The 22,900-nt window shown below is 44.5% G+C and overlaps 1 protein-coding gene across 5 annotated transcripts in view; it reads left to right on the top strand.

Moving 5' to 3' along the window:
- ADCY6 (adenylate cyclase 6) overlaps nt 1-22,900 on the top strand; it is a 153,073-nt gene that overhangs the window by 33,493 nt on the left and 96,680 nt on the right. Inside the window, exons 1-3 of one of the 5 annotated variants that reach the window (XM_075591216.1) lie at nt 10,305-10,386; nt 14,509-14,670; nt 15,361-16,219. In XM_075591216.1, coding sequence (XP_075447331.1) covers nt 15,365-16,219 — 855 coding nt within the window. In that variant the 5' untranslated portion in view covers nt 10,305-10,386; nt 14,509-14,670; nt 15,361-15,364. Of the gene's footprint in view, nt 1-10,304; nt 10,387-10,620; nt 10,860-14,508; nt 14,671-15,007; nt 15,191-15,360; nt 16,220-22,900 lie in introns of those variants that run through there. The other 4 variants (XM_075591212.1, XM_075591213.1, XM_075591214.1 and 1 more) reach the window with 4 other exon arrangements.

Raw genomic sequence — 22,900 nt, 5'->3', positions numbered from 1 at the left:
TTCCAGTGACTGAGCTCCTGATTCGAACCAACGCTAACACCACCCTAACACCTGTCACTAGTTTTAAATACCTGGGCTTACCTGGGGTGACTCCCACTTAACATTCGGGATGCACATTGATACCCTGACAACCAAGACCTATGCCAAACTAGGGGTACTTTACAGGAACAAATCCTCCCTAAGTCTCCTGGTCAGAAAGCGTATCGCACAGCAGATGCTAATGCCAATTATTGACTATGGAGACATAGTATATGGCTCGGCTCCTCAAACCCACCTTAGCAAACTTGACACCTTCTACAATTCAATTTGTCGTTTTGTTCTCCAATGCAACTACAACACACATCACTGCGAAATGCTCAAAGAACTAGATTGGTCATCACTTGAGTCTAGGCGCAAAGTTCTCCTTTCCTGTCTTGCATTCAAATACTTTCTGGGCAAGCTCCCCATCTATCTGAACAAGCTCCTCACCCCTACCACATGCAGCATTTATCTGGGATCTGACTCCAAAAGAGTGTTCATGGTCCCAAGGCTCAACAAAGTATCCGGACGTTCCTCCTTCTCCTTCCGTGCACCCCAAAACTGGAACAGCCTACCAGAGACTCTCACATCCACCACCAGTTTAAGTTCTTTCAAATCTAAGGCTGTCTCATATTTTAATCTGGTCTGTAACTGTTACATACGCCTATAATATATATTATCTCTAACTGTGCATGCAATGTCTTGTATATAATGTATACCCTGTTCATTTATGTAACTGTATTTGTAACCATGTACTATTTGTTTTACTCTGTGCCCAGGACATACTTGAAAACGAGAGGTAACTCTCAATGTATTACTTCCTGGTAAAATATTTTATAAATAAATAAATAAAATAAATAAATTTTGTCTCTCCTCCGCGCGGTTGCGCGCACTATGTGCGCCTCCATTGAGATAAAGGTATTTGTTCCGGCGGAGCGCACCGTTGCCAGCACTATAATCGCGGCCTAGGCAGATGAGTAGGAAAAACATGGCAGAGAGAATAGTACACCCTCACCCCCCCTGCACACTGCTGATGGATGTACAGTATGGTCCTATATCTCACTGTCCCTTTCATCCATTTACTGCCATGTCTGGTTATTTACCAATCTCTCTGCCATTCCTTCCCTACATCATCTGCAATAGATTATCTCGGTTTTTTTTACACATCTGTGTTTAGCTCCTGGAATCTCTACATCAGTAGACCTGGGGAAGAGAGGAGAACTCTTGAAAGCCTTATAATATCTATTGTTAGTCCAAATAAAAAAGGTGCCAACTAATACTGAAGTACTCATTTACTCTGCACTAACGCAACTGGACTAACACGGCTATTTTTACTTAAATCACAATAAATACAAGAACTGGCTGACCATGACTACCGTATTCATTTGGCTTCAACTAGCAGCATGACTTCTATCCATTTTTGTTTTAAATGTCACAGTTTATAGGGCTAATGACAGCTTTCAGACAACAATCTATTCTAAACCTCCTGATCGCAAAGTATTGCTGGTAGCTGCCACCCACCACCACTGAAACACGGTTACCTGACTCTCGGGTGGCTTGGATAAAACAGATTGTTAGCGATCGTACCGAAGCGCAAGCTGAGATTCTGAAAATGGGTGAACGCGCTTCCTTGAGAGAGGTTACATTAAATCGGAGATGTTGGATATCCTACAGGAAGCTCTAGCCCAGGGGTGGGAAACTCCAGTCCTCAAAGGCCACCAACAGGTCAGGTTTTCAGGACATCCCTGCTTCAGTTCAGGTGGCGCAATTGAAGACTGAGCCACTGATTGGCTACCTGTGCTGAAGCAGGGATATCCTGAAAACCTGACCTGTTGTTGGCCCTTGAGGACTGGAGTTGACTACCCCTGCTCTAGCATTATCTACTGCAATACACGGGGGTACCACTACTAAATCTTAGCGAATACCTCTCATTTCAACTTATTCCACTAATGCACCACTGATTTAAAAAATGCTGTGCAAGATAACTGGCATTGGTTATTAACTGACGGCTCTCTTTCACAGACTTTGCATAACAAACCTCTTTTCAGCTACAAGAGATGACGTAATTTAAAAGCCAAAGTTATGATGAAAACCTGTTCAATTAAAGTCCCACCAGGGGGTGAAGCAAATTGGCCTCCTTCCCTCGCATACACTTAAATTGAGATGCTACAAGTGTTCGGACTGCATTACTTGCAGATATTTAGTCACAAACCATGCTAAATATTAAACCTGGATTGTCATGCAATAGTTGTCAAAGTGTGGGGAGCGCTTGCAGATCTCGCTGTGAGTATGACAGGTAAAAAATATTAATAATGGTGTAGCCAGTAGGTAAGAGTATATTGGTCCCACTCACAAATTATGATGGTACTATAAGCAGATCAGAGATGCATCTCTCTTTCTGATAGGAGCACTATGGCCAATCCACTTCTGTGTTATATGACAAGTATCCAGCATTCAATCAAAATGTAAGGGAGAGACGCACAATGGTGCAGTACTGTATGTCTCAATCACTATAAATTGCACAGACACAGAAATGACAGATTTCACTCACATTTTCAATATGTGCAATGTTCAATTGAGAGAACTTATTTTTTTTAATCATCTTAGTATTTATTCAAAAACAGACTATGATTAATTAGGCATAGATTTGTATTGTACATAGATATTACATTAATGCTATTACTACACTATTGCACATTTACATTGCTTAAATTATTGCCTTAGTTTTTTGGATTAGCCGTTCTGTATTGAACGGCATAATATGAAATGGTAAATATGTATTAGTCATTCCTCTCCATCTGGGATGAATCAATATTATATTAATTGGGATATAGGCATTGTGCTATAAATATAATCTATTGACAACAGTAGACATGATTCTTGAGATCCTTGGCGAAACGCGTTGAATCCTGTCTTTGGAGGACCTGAGATCACCTTTCTGGCAGCCGAGTGACCGTAGACGCCTCATCCGCCAGGACTGGTGACGTCACAGGAAGTGACGCTCACCAGGGTGAGACGGAGGCGGGCAGAGAACGGCAGTGTCTCAGCAATCTTCGGTGTTCTCTCAATTGAACATTGCACATATTGAAAATGTGTGTGAAATCTGTCATTTGTGTCTATGCAATATATAGTAATTGTGACATACTACACCATTTGTGAGTCTATCTCTTACATTTTGAGTGAATACTAGATCCTTGTCATATACGACATACAATATTTACAACACAGAAGTGGATTGGCCACAGTGCTCTTATCAGAGAGCTGTATCTCTGATCTGCTTATACTACCATCATAATTTGTGAGTGGGACCAATATACTCTTACAATATACTATACACATTTTTTTACCTACTGGCTACACCATTATTCGTATTTTTTTATCTTTCATATTCACAACGAGATCTGCAAGCGCTCCCCACATTTGGACAACTACATTATTTTGGGACCAGAGGACGGTCCACAAGGGTTTTTTGAGCTGCTGCAGTTATACCTTTTTAAATTACATTTCACTATATTTGGTGAAGGTTATATTGATAGCAAAGTTTTTTTATTTTTTTTTAATATTTCACTTATTCACTTTATTTTTTTTATATAATTTGCACATTTATATTGCACTTATATTATTGTATTTATAGCAATTGTGATGTAATTCATTGCACTTTTGTAATTGTCAGAAACCCACTATATTTAGGAGCGCCGTGTTACACCCTTTGTTTTCTTATCATGCAATAGCCAGTATGTCATCATAAATATTATTAGATGTCCAGGCGGACTGATCTGTGTGGGGGGAAAAAGAGAGCGGACCCTGTGAGACTGCGCAGCACTCCACAGATCAGCAAACCGGTTGGCATTTAAAATTAACAGTGACCAATCTGTTACTAAGCACTTTTTTTTTTTTTTCCAAATAGTTTTATTAGGCATTGATACAACATATGATTTACAGTTTCAATACATTGCCTAATACGTAAACATTTTAACTTTTTCTGGGGTAAAGAAGGGGCAACCTTGGTTGTCCTAGAAGAAGGGGTCCTCTAAGAGTGAGGATAGAGGGGAAGGAGAGGAGGGAGAGGGTGGGGGGGGTTGGGAGTTCACATCCCGGGGGCCCTAAATCTGTGGCCCTTGGACCCTGTGAGTTGGCACAGGGGTTCGGGGGGAGTCTGGTTTCCTACTAGGGCCTTCATCTGTTGAGGAGCCACCAGGGTTCCCATATCGTGTCGAAGGCGATAAGCTTTTGCCTTAGCATGGCCGTCAACTTTTCCATTATCATCACTTCATTGATCCTTTTTTTAATGGAATTTTTGGATGGTGTTGTTTGTCTCTTCCAGGAAGCCGCTATCTCGCATCTGGCCGCAGTTAAAATATGGGAGATTAATTTCCCAGTTGTCCGGACAATACCTGGTATTGGCCTTGCAAGTAGGAAGGTCTGCGGTTCTATAGGCAGTTCTAGGTCTGTGACCTCTTTTATCAAATTTTGGACCTTTGTCCAGTACTTAACAATTTCCGGACAGGTCCACCAGATGTGGGCCATGTCCCCTCTATGACCGCAGCCTCTCCAACATAAATCTGACGCCAGGGGGTAGATCTGGTTCAACCTCGCTGGGGTGAGGTACCAGTGGAAGAGAATTTTATATATATTCTCCTTTGTTATGGTGCATACGGACGTACCTGAGGCGGCCTGCCAAATTTCCTCCCAAATCTCCCTTTCTATTGTGATATTCAGGTCTGCCGCCCATTTGAGCATGTAATCATGATCTTGGGTGGCTGTTGAATTTTCTAGAATGGAATATATATCGGAGATTAATCCCCTTTGATATGTGTTTGCTTGACACAGTCGTTCGAACTTTGTAAGGGAGGGGAATTCTGGGGTTGGACACACCTTTTGGGCAAAATGACGGATTTGTAGGTATTTGAATGTGTCCAGTTCCCTAATTTTATATTTGGCTTTAACTTCTTGGTAGCTCAGGAGCGTGTTCAGGCTCAGAAGGTCCGCGATCGTCCCGATCCCCCTTTCTTTTAGACGGTCGTATAGCTTAGAACCGCATCCCGGAGGGAATTTTGGGTTATTGGTTAGGGGCGTGAGTTGTGGGTTAGCTGAGCACAGCCCGAATCTGGTCTTGTGTTTTGACCATACTTCCCATGTAAACATGGACGCTTGTAGTTTTAGGTTGTGCGTCTGCTTATCTCCTTTATCTAAGCTCCATAGGCATGCCTGCAGAGAAGGCATTCTGGCATATTTAGATTCAATATCGATCCAGCAATGTTTGGCTGGGTCGGCATTCCACATAACAGCTTGTTTCAATTGTGCTGCTATGTAATATTTATGTATATCTGGGACGGCCATACCTCCCCTTCCTCTTGGTGCCAACAGGACCGATCTTGCTACTCTGGGCCTTTTGCCCTGCCAAATGAAGTTAGACATTCTGTTTTGTATGCTCTTGAGATCAGCGCCAGGCACATGGACCGGGAGTGTCTGAAAGTAGTATAAAAGTCTAGGGAGAATATTCATCTTAACGGAGATCATTCTCCCAATCCATGATATCTGGTAACCTTGCCACTGTTCCAAATCTTTCTTAATTGTACCCCAAAGTGCTGGGTAGTTATCTTGGTATAGAGCTCTGTAGTGTCTTGATATATTTACCCCCAAATATTTAATACATGCAGGACACCACCGGTAATTGAAATTTAGTTTAAGTAATTTCACTTCCTCATCTGGTAGGCTGATATTTAAGGCCTCCGATTTTCCATTGTTTATTTTGTACCCAGACACTTTACCAAAATCCGATAGTTCTCTTTGAAGGTTCGGAAGAGAAGTTTGGGGTCTGGTCAGGGTCAGAATGATATCGTCGGCGAATAGGGATATTTTAAAATTTGTTTCACCTATCTCGACACCCTGTATATTTATATTGTTTCGAATTTTGGTCGCAAGTGGTTCAATCGTGAGGGCGAAAAGAAGAGGGGATAAGGGGCAACCCTGCCTTGTGCCATTTTTGATTTGAAATCTCTCGCCCGTTCCACCTGGGAGTTTAACCGCGGCGGAAGGGTTCTGGTAGAGAGCCCGGACTCCTTCCAGGAACTTATCTTTGAAGCCAAATTTTTCCAAGGCCTTGTCTAGGAATAACCAGTCTATCCTATCGAATGCCTTCTCTGCATCTAGGCTCAGTATCATCGTTCTTGTTTTGGATATATGGGCATGGTCAATTATGTTTATTATTTTTCGCGTATTGTCCGCTGCTTGGCGTCCTGAGACGAATCCAACTTGGTCTGAGTGGATAAGTCTGGGTAATATGGGGTTTAGCCTATTCGCAAGTATTTTACTGTACAGTTTTAAATCGTTATTCAGAAGAGATATGGGCCTATAACTTCCACATTGGGTTGGGTCCTTCCCTTCCTTGTGGATTATTGCTAAGTTAGCTGAGGACATAGAGTTTGGTATTGGGGTCCCCTCCATGAAGGAGTTAAATAGGTTTAGGAGATGAGGTGTCAGTATGGGTAGGAACTTCTTATAGTAGGAATTTGTATAGCCGTCAGGTCCCGGCGCTTTGGAGGATTTGGATGCTTTTACGGCCGCTGACAGTTCTTCCACTGTTATTTTACCGTTTAGCCTTTCGTTCTCCTCCTCTGTCAGGGAGGGGAGGTTACAGTCGGCAAGGTAATTTGTTATTGATGTTTCTGCGTTTAACTTTGGAATAGCGGAGTTGGATCTCAGATTGTATAATTTGGTGTAGAATTTGGTAAATTCCTCCGCTATTTTTTTCTCATTATAGACTATCTCACCAGACCTATTCTTGATCGCTGTAATCTGTGATCTTTTTTGTATGCCTCTTAACTTGCTAGCAAGAAGTCTATCGGCTTTGTTCCCTTTGTCGTAATACTTCTGGCCCGTCCATTTTAAAGCTTTTTCTACATTTTCTAATTGTATATCTTTTAGTTTAACTCTGGCAGCTGTCAGTAATTTGTAGATTTTCCGGGACGGGTTTTGTTTATGTTGCTGTTCTAGTTGTATAATTTTGTCAGTGAGCTCTTTGGTTAGTTTTACTTTGGCTTTCTTCCTATATGATGCTATCGAGATAAGTTGGCCCCTGATAGCCGCTTTGTGGGCTTCCCACAGGGTAGCTGGGGAGTCCACCGAGCCTAGATTTAGTCTGAAATAATTCTTTAGGGCTCTTTTGATCTCTTTTTCTATCTCTTTATTGTTTAAGAGAGAGTCGTTTAGTCTCCAATTATATGTGAATGTTTTTACAAATGGGGCCGTGAGAATGAGAGAAATCGGGGCGTGATCGGACCATGTGATTGGGCCAATATCTGTGTTGGTTGTTGCTTCTAGAACATTCTTGGTAGCAAGGAAACAGTCAATACGGGAATAGGTCTGGTGAGGGGCCGAGAAAAATGTATAATCTCTTTGACCCTGATGTTGTGCTCTCCAAATATCTACTAGAGAGAATTCCTTTATAATGTCCCTAAAGCTTTTCCCCAATCTTATTGCTTGGGGCGGATGCGGCCGTCCCGGTGTGGTTGATTTGTCCTCTACTGGGTTTAGAACCATGTTTAAATCTCCTCCTATTATCAGGGAGGATAAATATTCCGGATCAATCTCCTCTAGGACTTTTCTGAGGAAGATCGGCTGATTCTCATTAGGGGCATAGAGGTTGATCAGGGCGATCGCGGATCCCGCCAGAGAGCCATACACCACAACAAATCTACCCTCTGGGTCCGTTGTGACTTTTGTTAAATTGAAGGGGGTGCCTTGCCTGATCAAAATGGCCACTCCCCGTTTTTTGCTACTGAATGTTGAGTAGTAACTCATAGGGTAAGCATTTTGGAAAGTTTTGGGTGGCTCTTGCGCCGTAAAGTGTGTCTCCTGGAGAAAGACAATATCAGCATTGAGCCTTTTTAATTCTTGAAGGGCTAGCCTTCTTTTCCTATTATTCTGTAGTCCCTTTACATTAAGAGACACTAGTTTAATTGGTCCTTGCTTAGCCATTATCTCCTTTGTCTATGTGGGATTTTTTTTTTTTTTTTTTCCCCTCGGAAGGATCAGTGGCTGGGTGTTCAGTTAGATGTTACTCTCGTCTTTTATGGGCCTTAGTTGACCAAGGTGTGGGGGGGGGGGGGAGAGGGTGGGAGGGGGCCTGCCGGGAAAGTATCAGCAGGTAACAGTAAGAGATGAAAGTAGACCTTGTTCTGGTCTTAATAGAACAAGACCGACCTAACGGGTAGTCGGTTTGTCGGGTAAAAAACCCTTGGGGGGTGGGTCCGGTGACGGTAACCGTCCGAAGTGGGCGAGGTAGAGACCCTATAGTTCAATATTTTACCCGCTTTTCCCCTACATTTTCTCGGTGAAGAGAGGGGGGCACAGGGGTGGAGCTTATATAATAGGGTAGTGGGTGGATAGGGTAGGTTTGGGGGGTGGTTGGGGATGGGGAAGGAGAAATAGTCGGCAAGGGTTAGGGACAGGGATATATCTTGGCCCTTTATACTTGATTTCTTCTGCTAGGTCCTAAATAGACCCCTTATGTTCGAGTATGTATCTTGTTTAACTAAGCACTTTTTTTTTAATAGAAGCTCCAATTGCCGACACTGAGATATATGGCAATTTATCATATCCCGGCCGCATCGAGAGGAAGGGATCGAAATCTGATAGTTCAGTGGGAGGCCAGGTGGATCTTCTGCCGAGACACGGTGGTACCTAGGGGTCTCTACACCTGGGATGTTTTCTCTAACGAGGTTTGTGGTAAAATCTGACACAGACCAGTGCATATAAACAGTGTAGCTCTTTAACACTATATTAGTGATCTGAATCCCATATATGACTGAGGTGTGGTGAATATGACTTGATACATATGAGTGATGGTGCATATGCACACTGGGAAGAGCTGACGTGCACCTGTGTTGGCAACTTGTAGTCCAATACGAGACCCATTTTGGGGGTCCACCTAGGCTTATTCAATGACCAACGTATTTGTATCTTTCAACCATATACCATAACCAAAGACACATAATGAGAGTTGACGACTGCTTCTATGTTGGCAATTTAGATTGTTAGATGAGCCAATGTTTGGAGGTCCATATGAAGAACTGAATGATGTACAAGACCGCTCAGGTTTGTTCTCTGCATCTTCTAACCCTATTTGATGTACCATGGCATGACTTTTTTTTTTCCTTTTGGTGTTAAAAAGCACATATAATTTGGATTTGCCTCTTGAATTTTACTTTATTATGTAACTTTATTATATTCTGAGATGGTCTGATGAAGTGGCCGTTGATATTAAATATTGCTTTCTCAGTATCCTTGTAACTGGTGATTTTTTTTTTTTTTTTTTTGTAATTGATTTAGGTTTTGTGTGAGTTGAAATGGACTCGTCCTCATTTATATTTGTGGTTTCATTCGGATTTGAATTCTGAGATGTTGCAATTCAGGGATTTATGTAGATGGCACAACTAGCTATCTGTGTGCAAATTAATCTCCCTGAGGATATGTTTTAAGTAACACATTGACGCAGTGATTACAGTATGTATTCTTTAAAAAAAAGTATTTTTTGAGCACGATTTTTACCGATCACACGATGTGCATAACACTTTGTCATTGTTGTTGACAACAGGTGTCAACCATAATACACGAACACATTTTTGTTTAATATTTTAATAGATTACATCTTTTTTAACATATTTACAACAGTCGCTAATTTTGAGACCAGTCTATAGATCTTAACACACTACTGTTAACATATATATGCCCCTCACAAGCTAATAAGTATACTGCCCTTGTATTGGTAGGCCCGATCTCTGCTTCCCCCGTGTACGGTACTGTGGCTATTTTTTAACCCGTTTCAATAACTTCTTAAATTGACATTGGATTTACGGTAACTTTTTTGTGGATTAATTTTGACATTTTAAATAATTGTATGATATGCTAGCTCTGTCACATACAGCACACATAGCTTTTGATTGGTTGGGCTAGTTTTGGGCGGCCGTTCTGTACAGATACTAGAGCCGGTGGATCTTCCCCCCTGTTAGGGCGGTTGCTAGGCAACATGAGGGGTTGGGGTGTCACGGTGTGGATCAGACGTCACTCGTGGTTGGGGGAGGGGGGCCCCTCTTCTATAGCCAGAGCCTCCTTCATGTGCATCTTAATCACAATGTTGTGCTGGGGTTAGTTGGCACAGTAGGTATGAGCTAGGCTCGGCTGTTATACCAGGGGCAGAGTGATTGACCTCACAGCCCATGTGTATACTGGCCCCGCGGCGTGGCGGGCACGGGGCTGCTGCGTGGGCCACAGCAGCGCATAGTGCTGTCGTCTCATTGCCAGTGTATGGCTCCCAGCGGCCGGCGCCTTCTTATTAGTGCCAGACCCAACTGTCACCCGCTACTGGTAATGGCCGCTTCACGCTCCGTTATTATGGCCGGCTACTTTGCACGTGAACGCACATTTGATATCTTCTAGTCCAGGGGTTGGCAACCTGCGGCGCTTCCCGCTCCTCTCCATGTCCTGCCTGCGGGTGGGTGGGGGGGGGGGGGGGGACCGGGGGCCCCGTCCTGTCGTCGGCCCCGTCCTGTCGTCGGCCCTCTTGTTGGGGGTCCCGCGCCGCCGCTGGGTCGGCCCTCATTGCCGCCGGCACCTCCCCGGCTGCGGGCCTGCCTCAGTCCCACGCCGGGCTCCCTGTGACGTCGGCGCGCACCGGCATGATGAGAGAGGACCGGCGCGGGACAGTGCGGAAGAGTCCGGCCAGCAGCCGGGGAGACGCCGGGCCCGGCGGCAAAGAGAGGGCCGCCCTGGCCCCCCCGCAGCAAGAGGGCGGCCCCAGCCGTCGGTAGGGTAGTGATGAAGGCAGGCCCAAAGAGAGTGTATGTGTTTATGTATGTATTTGGGGGTGTGTGCTTATTTATGTATTTGCGGAGGTAGTGTGCTTATGTATGTGTATATGGGGGGGGGGAGGTAGTGTGCTTATGTATGTGTATATGGGGGGGAGGTAGTGTGCTTATGTATGTGTATATGGGGGGGGAGGTAGTGTGCTTATGTATGTGTATTTGGGGGGGAGGGAGGTAGTGTGCTTATGTATGTGTATTTGGGGGGGAGGGAGGTAGTGTGCTTATGTATGTGTATTTGGGGGGGAGGGAGGTAGTGTGCTTATATATGTGTATTTGGGGGGGAGGGAGGTAGTGTGCTTATGTATGTGTATTGGGGGGTAGTGTGTGCATGTGTATTTGGGGGGGGGGGTAGTGTGTGTATGTATGTCTATTTGGTGGGAGGTGTGTTTTGGGGGGTGGGGTAGTGTATATGTCTCTATTTTGGAGGGGGGTAGTTTACAGAAACAAAACCTAAATAAAGGGACTTATTATTGTGAGATGCATTTCATTCCCCCACATTTTTTCCTTTACCTAATTCTGATTCAAGTAAGTTTGTATGTTAATGCTTATACTGTACACATACTTATAGGCAGTGTTCGACAAACCTATACATTTTTACGCCCCGGGCGAGTGGATTTAACATCGTGGCGAGCTCCTATTGGCCCAAGCAGCACACGTGTGGTATTAGGTGGCGAGTAGATTTTTTGGTGATTTGTCGACCACTGCTTATAGGTATATACCAGCGTTTCCCAAATGGTGGGTCGCGACCCGGCACCGGGCCACGGAACCAAAATTGCCGGGTCGCAGCTAGGCTGGCCGTGCGGTGTCTCCCCTCCTTCCTCCCCCCCCCCGCCCACTCTAGTTTAAAAAAATGGCGGCGATTCGTCCCGCGCGCTTGCGCAGGGCAAGCAGGGCCCGCTCCCTTCCTCCCCCCCGCTCCCAAAGTGGGACGGAGGAGGAAGTACCAGCTCCTCTGCGGCCCACACGTTATGTGGGACGGAGAGGGGAAGTACAAGCTCCTACTGCGGCCCGCTTCCCCCCGCGGCCAGCTTCCAGAGCTCACCTCCCGTGGCACCCCCTCCCGAGCCCACCTCCCGTGCCCCCAAGCCCACCTCCCGTCCCGGGCAGCAGGGGAAAGCGTCCGGCGGCAAGGTAAGTCACCCCACCCAGTCACTGTCACCCACCCACTGTCACCCACCCACCCATTGTCACCCAGTCACTCTCCCACCCACCTACCTTCTCCCACCCACCCAGTCACTCACCCACCCACCCAGTCACTCACCCACCGTCTCCCACACACCCACCCAGTCACTGTCTCCCACCCAAGTGTCCCTGTTTCCCACCCACCCTGTCCCTGTCCCCCCCTCCCAGTCCCTGCCCCCCCTCCCAGTCCCTGCCCTCCCACCCACCCAGTCCCTGTCCCCCCCCTCCCACCCACCCAGTCCCTGTCCCCCCCTCCCACCCACCCAGTCCCTGTCCCCAAAATCCCTGTCCCCCCCTCCCACCCACCCAATCCCTGTCCCCCCCTCCCACCCACCCAATCCCTGTCCCCCCCTCCCAATCCCTGTCCCCCCCTCCCACCCAATCCCTGTCCCCCCCTCCCACCCAATCCCTGTCCCCCCCTCCCACCCAATCCCTGTCCCCCCCTCCCACCCACCCAATCCCTGCCCCCCCCCTCCCACCCACCCAATCCCTGCCCCCCCCCTCCCACCCACCCAATCCCTGCCCCCCCCTCCAGTCACTCACATCCGTCGTTGCCTGTAATTCACTGTTTGTGTCTGTGTGCGTATAGGGGAGAGTGTGTGTGTGTGTGTATCAGTGGCTGTGTGTGTGTGTGTGTGTGTGTGTGTGTATATCAGTGTCTCTGTATGTGTGTGTGTGTGTGTATATCAGTGTCTCTGTATGTGTGTGTATATCAGTGTGTGTGTGTGTATATCAGTGTCTCTGTATGTGTGTGTGTGTGTGTGTGTGTGTGTGTGTGTGTATCTGTGTGTGTGTGTATATCAGTGTCTCTGTATGTGTGTGTGTGTGTGTGTGTATATCAGTGTCTCTGTATGTGTGTGTATATCAGTGTGTGTATATCAGTGTCTCTGTATATGTGTGTATATCAGTGTGTGTGTGTGTATCAGTGTCTGTGTGTGTGTATCAGTGTCTGTGTGTGTGTGTATCAGTGTCTTTGTGTGTGTGTATCGGTGTCTGTGTGTGTATCAGTGTGTGTGTGTTTATCAGTGTCTGGGTGTGTATCAGTGTCTGGGTGTGTGTGTGTGTGTGTGTGTATCAGTGTGTGTGTGTGTGTGTATCAGTGTCTGTGTGTGTGTGTGTATCAGTGTCTGTGTGTGTGTGTGTGTGTGTATCAGTGTCTGTGTGTGTGTGTGTGTGTATCAGTGTCTGTGTGTGTATCAGTGTCTGTGTGTGTCTGTGTGTGTGTGTATCAGTGTCTGTGTGTGTGTGTGTGTATCAGTGGCTCTGTGTGTGTGTATATCAGTGTCTGTGTGTGTGTGTATCAGTGGCTCTGTGTGTGTGTGTATCAGTGTCTCTGTATGTGTGTGTATATCAGTGTGTGTGTGTGTGTGTGTGTGTGTATCAGTGGCTCTGTGTGTGTGTATATCAGTGTCTGTGTGTGTGTGTATCAGTGGCTCTGTGTGTGTGTGTATCAGTGTCTCTGTATGTGTGTGTATATCAGTGTGTGTGTGTGTGTGTGTGTGTATCAGTGTCTCTGTATGTGTGTGTGTGTGTGTGTGTGTGTATCAGTATCAGTGTCTGTGTGTGTATCAGTGTCTGTGTGTATATCAGTGTCTGTGTGTATATCAGTGTCTGTGTGTGTATATCAGTGTCTGTGTGTGTGTGTGTGTGTATATCAGTGTCTCTGTATGTGTGTGTATATCAGTGTCTGTGTGTGTGTATCAGTATCAGTATGTGTATCAGTGTCTGTGTGTGTATCAGTGTCTGTGTGTGTGTATCATTGTGTGTGTGTGTGTATCAGTGTCTGTGTGTGTGTGTAGCAGTGTCTCTGTGTGTATCAGTGTGTGTGTGTAGCAGTGTCTCTGTGTGGCTGCGTGTGTATCAGTGGCTGTGTGTGTCAGTGGCTGCGTGTGTCTGGCTGTGTGTGTGTGTGTGTGTATCAGTGGCTGTGTGTGTGTGTGTATCAGTGGCTGTGTGTGTGTGTATCAGTGGCTGTGTGTGTGTGTGTGTGTGTGTATCAGTGGCTGTGTGTGTGTGTGTATCAGTGGCTGTGTGTGTGTGTATCAGTGGCTGTGTGCGTGTGTGTGTCTGTGTGTGTATCAGTGGCTGTATGTGTGTCTGTGCAGGCTCTATTGGCCAGTATAGGCGATAAAATTTTTAGTGGGTCACGAAGGAGAAGTTCAAAAATAACCGGGTCACGGAAAAAAAAGTTTGGGAAACCCTGGTATATACTGTATATGTATGTGTTTGTGGGGGTGTAATATTCATGCATGTGTGCGGCACTCGGAATATTTTGGACAAAGATACATACATATATTTTTTAATTAAATTGCTCTTCCTTGAAAGTTTACAGACCCCTGGCCTAGTCCATATGAACCGAAGCTCAGGAATAATACTCTTCCAGTCATTGCCCATCTGGAAAGTGGGGGCTAAAACATTTTTTTTTCCTTCACACCCCTTTCAGGTGCCCTATTGAGATCTCTCCTAATCTCCCTCCTAATGCCATCGAATTAGTCAGCTCAGAAGCAGAGGTCCTCCCCCACCTTTCCACCCGACGGAGTAAATGCCGTGTATCGCCCACTCAACCAGGAGCTTCTGGGAAGCTGCCACTTCCCAGCCAGGAGAGGTAAGTGCTGGACCATCGCTGTAACATTATTTCTTTTGAGACGCCCAGGACTGTCCAGTTTGGAGGATACCCATACAAGAGGTAATTGGATAGGAGGGTAAATAAACAGTTAACCCATCTGCTTCCATAAGTGGAAAAGCATTAAACATTAAAGTTGAGGGCTTAGGGAAGTTGTGCATTTTGGTAGTATTCATCCACATGATTTCAATGTGCTTACCTTGCAATTGCGTGCAGTTTCGACCTCTTCAGTTTCTAAACACAAAGGGGCTTTTGTATCAAGGGTCCTTGAGGTGTGGCTAGTCAAACATTATCATTTTTTCCCTCTCCTTTTTATTAGCGGTAGTGTTACATATAAGAAGCTTATTAAGACATGAGGCTTAATACTTTCACTGTGTTGCCAAGAAGAACTACAATTCCGAAGTGCGGAGAAACCGTTTCAGGCGGGGAGAATCCTGCTTGTGCGTCCAACACAGACAAACAAATTCATAAAAGTATAGGTCTCCTCTAAGACAGATACAAGGTAGAGCTCTACTCACAAGTTCATAATGAAGTTCTCTATTTAATATGACAGCCAGGAACAGTGGAAAGACAGCGTTTCAGGTCCCATATGGACTACGCCATTAACATCTGCTCGCTGTGCAGCCTTGCCAATGGCTATTGCTCATCACGTGTTCTTTTTCCCTTCTGCAGCAGAATGTCATGGTTTAGTGGCATCCTGGTCCCCAAAGTGGACGAACGTAAGACGGCATGGGGGGAGCGCAACGGGAAGAAGGGCAAGCGCAAGAACAGCTCTCTGTGTGGTCCCCGATACATGAGCTGCCTTCAGGACCCTGAAATGGAGCGAAACAGCCGCGCCAACTTCAGCCTCCGCTGCACCTGGCAAGAGGACCACTATGGCAAGAAGGGTGCGGGTGGCGACCTGGGTCTCAAATGCGTGGCCCTGGGCTTCGAGGATGGGGAAGTCAAGGGCTCTAAGATGGGGTCGACAGAGGTTGTGGGCACAGAGGAGGGCGAGCGGCACCTGACCCCCAGGGAGTGCTGGGCGAGGTTTCTGCAGGTGTTTCAGTCCAAAAAGTTTCAGTCCACCAAGCTGGAGCGACTGTACCAACGCTACTTCTTCCAGATGAATCAGAGCAGCCTGACCATGCTCATGGGGGTCCTAGTACTGGTGTGCCTGGTCATGCTGCTTTTTCACTGCACTCACGGAGAGCCCCGGGTACTCTATATGTCCGTCCTCGCTGTGGCCATGGCCCTTTTCCTCTCCCTCATGGTGGTCTGCAACCATAATGGCTTCCACCAGGACTACATGTGGATAGTCAGCTACCTGGTGATTGCCGTCCTCTTCGGGGTGCAGGTCCTCGGGGTGTTGATGGTCACTCCACACAGTGCTTCAGAAGGGATCTGGTGGAGCGTTTTCTTTATCTACATAATCTACACCCTGCTCCCTGTGCGCATGAGGTCAGCGGTGATGAGTGGGATTGTCCTATCTGCTCTGCACCTCCTCATCTCTTGGAGGCTCAACTTGGAAGACCTTTTCCTCTGGAAGCAGGTAGGAATCCCCACCCCCAGCATCTGGGATGTTTGCCTCTTCGGACACTATGTTATTGGGAAATGTTTCTCACGCTCCTTGTTTTCTAACTCTAGAACAGGGTTCGCCAAGTTCAATCCTCAAGGGTATTTAAGACGCACAAGATTTTCAAGATGTATCTAATTAACTAGTACCACCCAACCTGGCTCTGATTTGTCACTAAAACAGCTTGCTTAAGCACCTTGTGCCTGAAAAGCTGACTATGTTGATGGAACTTGGACATCCCTTTCTAGTTCACAATGATCTTTTATTCTATCTATATAGTAAATACAGACTTCTTTTTGTGTGAAGTGGAGACAGGTGAATGTCCATTAACAATAATGGTTCTAGCACTTCTATAGACCCCTTGGAGAACTGGCACAGGATTAGATGCTAATGATAACATGGCGTGAGAATTATAGGAAAAAAAAGGAACTGTGGATATGGCTTATTTATTTATTTTAAAGGTCCAAAATGTTTCCTCTTTAAGGTGTGTGTGTGTATATGTAAAATGGTACCTTAATGTTTTTTAATTCAACCATAATTTCCCAATATTGCCAATACACCTATTGCTCGTGTTATATACCTGTTGGTGGAACAACGGGTGGAGAGTCCTTTTTATAGTACTGTACGATTGGGTGCATATACATACAAAGAGAAAATCTCTAGCGGTACTCTTAGTGATTGAAACTATGAAAAATGTATAATTATATTAAATATGTCTTAAATTAAAATATAATACCAATTTTCATATGATATAAAGTGAATTTAGAAAAAATGTATGTATACAATTACACATCAATAAAAAACAACAACCTAGAGCAAAGTCCCAGTGATCCAAAAAAATTCAAGAAATGAAACGCTGTCCTCGTTGTGCTGCTTTCTACAGATGACTTTCCAATGTAGGCAAGAGGTTTTCCAGAAATGGTCCAAAAGAAACATATGTGCTACCCAGTGGGGACACAGAGAGAGAAATCAAAAAATACATAGTGTTATATGTTTAAAAAATGTATTTTATTACGCATGTAAACAGTAACACTCACAATAATCGTATTCTTTTAGACATACCTGTATAATACAGACTCCTCAGTGCAGATTCCATAAAGGCTCAAAGATTGTGATCCAGCTTCCGATGGTCAGGATTTATCCAGTTGATCTCCCACCCTCTGCTCCTTAACGTGTCACACGGTGGCTTCCTCCTACCATCCAGGCATATCCGCTCTCTTGTTGTAATCAAAACAGCAGGGTCAGCGGTCGCCGTCTTTTGGTCCTGCCACACTCGCTTTCTACTGCTCACCGTCTGCTTGTCTGCCTCGTTATCCAATGCGTTTCGCCAATCCCGTTTTTGGCTTCCTCAGGAAGTTTGTGAGATCAGCTGGATAAATTGGAATCTTGACCATCGGACGCTGGCTAACCAACTTCGAGCCTTTATTCAGCCTCTGAGGAGTCTGTATTGTATGCCTTCAAGAATATGATTATTGTGAGTGTTACTGCTTATATGCATAATAAAATACACTTTTTTAAACATATTACACTGTGTATATATTTTTGTTTCTCTCCGTGTCCCCACTGGGTAGCGCATTCCTTTCTTTTGGATAATGTTGTGAATCTTGTTTTTGATAATGCAGAATCTTCTTTTTGTTATCAAAGTATGGTACATATATATTTTTAAAAACTGTGCTACAAGTGGTTTAGCGAGAACACATTGCTATATTGGCATCCGGAACATATGATGCCTTTTTTGATGTTGCAGCAAATGTGGTTTGTGTTCTTGATTCTTCTCTTGGAGTTAGGTTGCCAACTTAGTACTGTATATCCTGGGGGAGCCAGTGCATCAAGATAATGGGAGTAGAGTGCCCAGACCATTGGAATGTGGGTTAATGAATTGATTGGATGGAGTTGCCTCTTATATTTGGAAGGTGGAGTCTTTGCATAAATAAATCAAATGTGGTTTTGAGTGCAGTCAGGCATCTTTCTCTTTTACTTGTGCTCACTCTTCTCACAACTGAGATATGGGTATTTGTTTTATCTCATGGTAGAAGTCTTCCACTTCATTGTCTGTGTGACTTGATGTTGGGGCATTCACTTGGATTATTTGAAGCCTGTACCTCTTTGGCTGAGTCCATGGTGACTCAGCCCGTGCGGAGGCACGCTGAGGCTGAGGGAAAGCGGGTGCTTTCCCTGGCCTTGGTTAGCGCGCCGTCGGGGGGCGGGCCAGTGACGTCACGGAGCTGGTTCGCCCTTATTGGGCGAACCGCTCGCTTGACCGGCCCTGCGCTCCCATGAGCGCGAAATCTAAAATTTGGATAAGACCTATGCTTCCGCACGCTTGCGGAAGCGTAGGCGAGCCCCTACTGAAGCCGCTCTCATTGCGGCTGCAGGGGCTCACTGGTAAGTGAGAGCGCTCCTCAGCACGGTGACCATGCCCGAGGCCTAAGTCGGCTGAATAATTATTCTGACTGCTTTTACAGATGAGCTTTAATATTCCGCTATGTTTCTCCATCTCTCGTTAACCGTAAAGCCTACTCCACTCATTCTTCCATTTTCTGTACCTCTGTAATGTAATAGGTGTCCGCTTTTTAACTCATTGAGGCTTTCATCTTGTCTTCACTCGTCTTTCAGTACTTGCAGTGTTGCTTCTGCAACAAGGCAGAAGTTGCAGGTAGCTAGATTAAGGTTTTTATTGAGCGCTTTTGTTTTACCTCTGGTTTTCTTAGCAGCCTCTGTCTTGTCTTCTTCCTGACCACTGTGAAACCCAGAGACAATCCAGCCTGTGGAGAATGAGGGCCATTGCTTTTTGGTGTGTTTTTTTAAATTCGGAGGTTGAGGCCTTGCCATGCCGGCCACATTTGCATGTTGACCTTACCCACTTTAGCCATGTATATTGTTCAAGCTTTCATAGTATGGTTAAACCTTCCAGCATAAGTGCCACTATACATCTTCCTGGACACCCGTTGCCATATATCGATCGATGGAGAACAATGAGCATATACCAGCAGTGAGAACAGTGTGTGTGTGTGTGTGTGTGTGTGTGTGTGTGTGTGTCCACACTTATTATTCTTGGAGCAGGGGCACCGGGGAAGGTTTAAAAAAAAAACAAAAAAATAAAACCCACAGCTATCTTTGGAGGGGGACGTATTCTATCAAATCCCCACAGTGTTCATGCTTTCCAGGTAGTGGACAAATTTAATCTGGCTACTGTACATTTTTGTGTGTATAGAGCTAGAAGTGTGTGTAGATTTGATATATATTTTTAAACCAACCACTTTTTTTTTTACTCTCCAAGCACTGCTTTGTGAAATCACATAACGATCTATTTTAGTGAAAAATGTATGTAAATTATAGGATGAAATTATGGCTTTAATGAAAATCTAAAAAGGTTTCTACCCTGCAATTTAGGAGTGCCCTGTTCTCCACACATTCCACATCAAACTCCAGAGAACACAAGTTCCTGACAAAAAAAAGAGGCCACTTACAGAAAGCGTATTCATCGCTGCTTGGAGTTGAACCTTGCTCTAAAAATTAGCATGCCGCATCATAAAGCGTTGCTGAGTATCAACATACTCTTCCAACTTAATAAATATTCCTCTACTTTCCAAATATTATTGAAGCTGCCCACTACTGTCCCTTAATTCCTATACAGGTGAAGTTCTGCCTAGGATCTAAGTGACCTAATGATTGTAATATGTTTAATGGGGTAAGTGGAGGAAATAGGTGGCTTAAAAAAAACACAGGTGTGTGTTTATATACAATACATTTTTTTTTCTTCTTACACACTGATTCCCTTTTCCTCTTTCCACTTTCATTGTGAACTGCTTCCACATTTTAGCACTGGTAAGCAAACCAACGTCTTCCACTGCAAAGACCAGTGTCTTGGCCACTTTCCGGAAGAGCAGCTGTAGATCTCTGTTTCTGTGATGTACGTACTTCATGTCCTAATGTCACCGTGCGGAAAATGGAATATACAGCAAGTGACGTGTGGGTTCTTTATAGACACACTGGTTGTACACAAGCTTTCAATACCGCCGCAGTCTTTGTGCCTTCAGAGCAATGTGGTGTATGGCCTTGTAGAATGGAAGAGGTTAATATTCTCTCCGTGGATAACCCAAGGTGAATTTGTGCACAGCTGTTTTAAACCTGTAGCTCCACTTATCAGTGTGTCTTGGATTTGTAATAAAGGAGAATCGCTCAGCAATGTAAAACATTCTCTAAGTAAGTGTTGTCCCATATACAGGGCCGTCACGTACGGCACACCTGTGAGCATGTGACTTGTATATGTGACCCGTGTTAATACACACTGATAGCTGTCTAGCTGACTCACTTTTCACCTCTGCAAAGGTCCCTCAAATGAACAATATCTACCCTCAATTCGTCACAATATAGATATTTTTACTTCGCTTCCACCACTAAAGGGTTATCAAATATTGATTTGCAGAGTCTTTGGACCCTGTTTACTAAAGAAAATATGTACTTAACACAGAAAAATCTGTTGTAGCAAAATCCGTAAATGTTCAAATAGCCCGGGCTACTATTTACAATTTCTGTGATTTGTACCCGGCTACTATCTAAGCCCCAGCTTCAAATTAAATAAAATTGTTCAAATAAAGTATAAAATAATGTTTAATATACAAAATGAAGAGAAAAACATGGATTTTTAACTGTTGTGAAATGTAAAATATTTCAGTGGTATAGGTCATAATACAATACTATCGTACTTTAAGTAGGTAAATAAAAAATGTCTGTTTCTATCAGTACCGGTATTATAACAATAACATACCATTATGACAGTGCCATTTTTAAAACTGGTATTAGGTAAACAGTCACACTAGCATCTCTTCTTGATCACTTGCACTTGCAAGCTGTTCATTTAAATCCACTTGGTCTATGGCGTCCTCCGTTATTCCAGCCATATTCTCCATGGAAGTATTGAGTAGAGTTCTTCCATCTGCACAAGGTTGGTCTTTGTGGGATCTGTGTATTAAGTAATTTTCAGCGCTGTTGTGTTTGATTGTAAGTGCACTGGACTTGAAGGAATGTTTTATGATGTCAGTATCAATCTCTTCCCACGCCGCCTTTACCCACGAGACAAACGGCTGGCGTGATGGCGGCTTCAAATTTTCACCCTTGGTGTATGCCATGTTGCCTTCATCTGCCATCCACAAATCATCTCTCTTAGCTTGTCTTTAAAAGGCTTATGCCAAACTGCGTCCTGAGCTTGAACGTATTTTGTGCTGCCCCATGGGATCACAGCTATGTCAGTGTTATAACCTCTCTTCATTTCTGTTTTTGTCACATAAGTCTTGCAACATCGGTATGCATCTCATACTAGAAGTCGTGGAAAGAAACTGAACTTTCCTAGAACACTTTTTAACCAAACCACTGTAAAGCTTTCATCCATCCATTTAACTCCATGATGCTACTATTACGCCATTTAAATTCTGCATCGCCTGAACCTCGCTCTTTGCTCCATGGAATACAATGTATGGTTTCCCCTAGCTGCCAACACGCATAACATGGCATTTATCATGCCTGTTACTTTTCACGGACACGGATTTTGTACCAGTTATATCAACCGCAGTATTACTAACCATATCAAACGAAACTGACATTTCATCCAATAGCTATTATGTTCGATTCATGTATTTTTTTTTCTTCTACTTTATTATTGATGTACATAATAAAGGACACTAATTTGTCAATCGGCTGTTCCGGGTCTTTTCGTCCCACTGTACTTTTTCTTCTCCGTGATAATTGCTTCTTTTTCATAAAGCCACGTAGCCACCCTGTACTTGCATGAAAACGTTCTTGTTTCTTGTCGTGTGCAGCAACAAACAACGCAACAGCCTTTCTCCCCCCAAAAATCTTGACCCACTAATCCAGTGTTTCCCAACTCCAGTCCTCAGGGAACCCCAGCAGGTCAGGTCTTAAGGATATCCCTGCTCCAGCACAGGTGGGTCAATTAGGGGTCCAGTCATTTTGACTGAATATGTATGTGTGTGCGCTCACAAGTGATATTTTTATGTGCTGTACTTTGGAGGGGTTTTGTCACATTTTGTTTTAATTTTATTTTTTTGTTACCCACCATCATTTTATATTCACAAATGCAAGCTTTTTATCCAAAAATCCTGCTGCCTTGCAAACCGGATAAGCTCATCTTTCTGTGCGGTTCCTTAACCACCCCCTCCTCAATCTCTAATGACACTTGCGACTTAAGGGTGAAACAACTTCCTTTTTAATTTAAAAAGCTGCCTGAACATACTGTACAAAATGTGCAATATCTTTAGTCCTATAATACTTGGAATAACGTGATTCATGTCTATATGTTGGGGCGAATTTGCCGCATATAACAAGACAAGATTTTTGACAGGCTCACGCCTATGTTTGCATGACAAAGGGATATCTGTCCTTTGCAACCTCATAAACCTCATAAGCATGAAGTGCTTATTTGATCCGTGTAATCGCAAATGTTACAAAGATCTATTTGTTGTTCATGCGAATCGCCCAGGATATTTCACACTTATTAAAACTACCTGATTTTTGGACTGTCGTCCTGGCCACACCCTCCTGATATTCTACTGAACACCCAAAGGCATTCCTTTCAAGTTCTACCAATAGGGCCATTGCTTATTTCTACTGTCCGACAAGAATTGTGACGCCATAGTT

The sequence above is a fragment of the Ascaphus truei genome, chromosome 3, assembly GCF_040206685.1.
Source record: "Ascaphus truei isolate aAscTru1 chromosome 3, aAscTru1.hap1, whole genome shotgun sequence".
Taxonomy (NCBI): Eukaryota; Metazoa; Chordata; class Amphibia; order Anura; family Ascaphidae; genus Ascaphus; species Ascaphus truei.
Note: the sequence above shows the minus strand (reverse complement) of the source record. Positions and strands in the feature narration are given on the sequence as shown.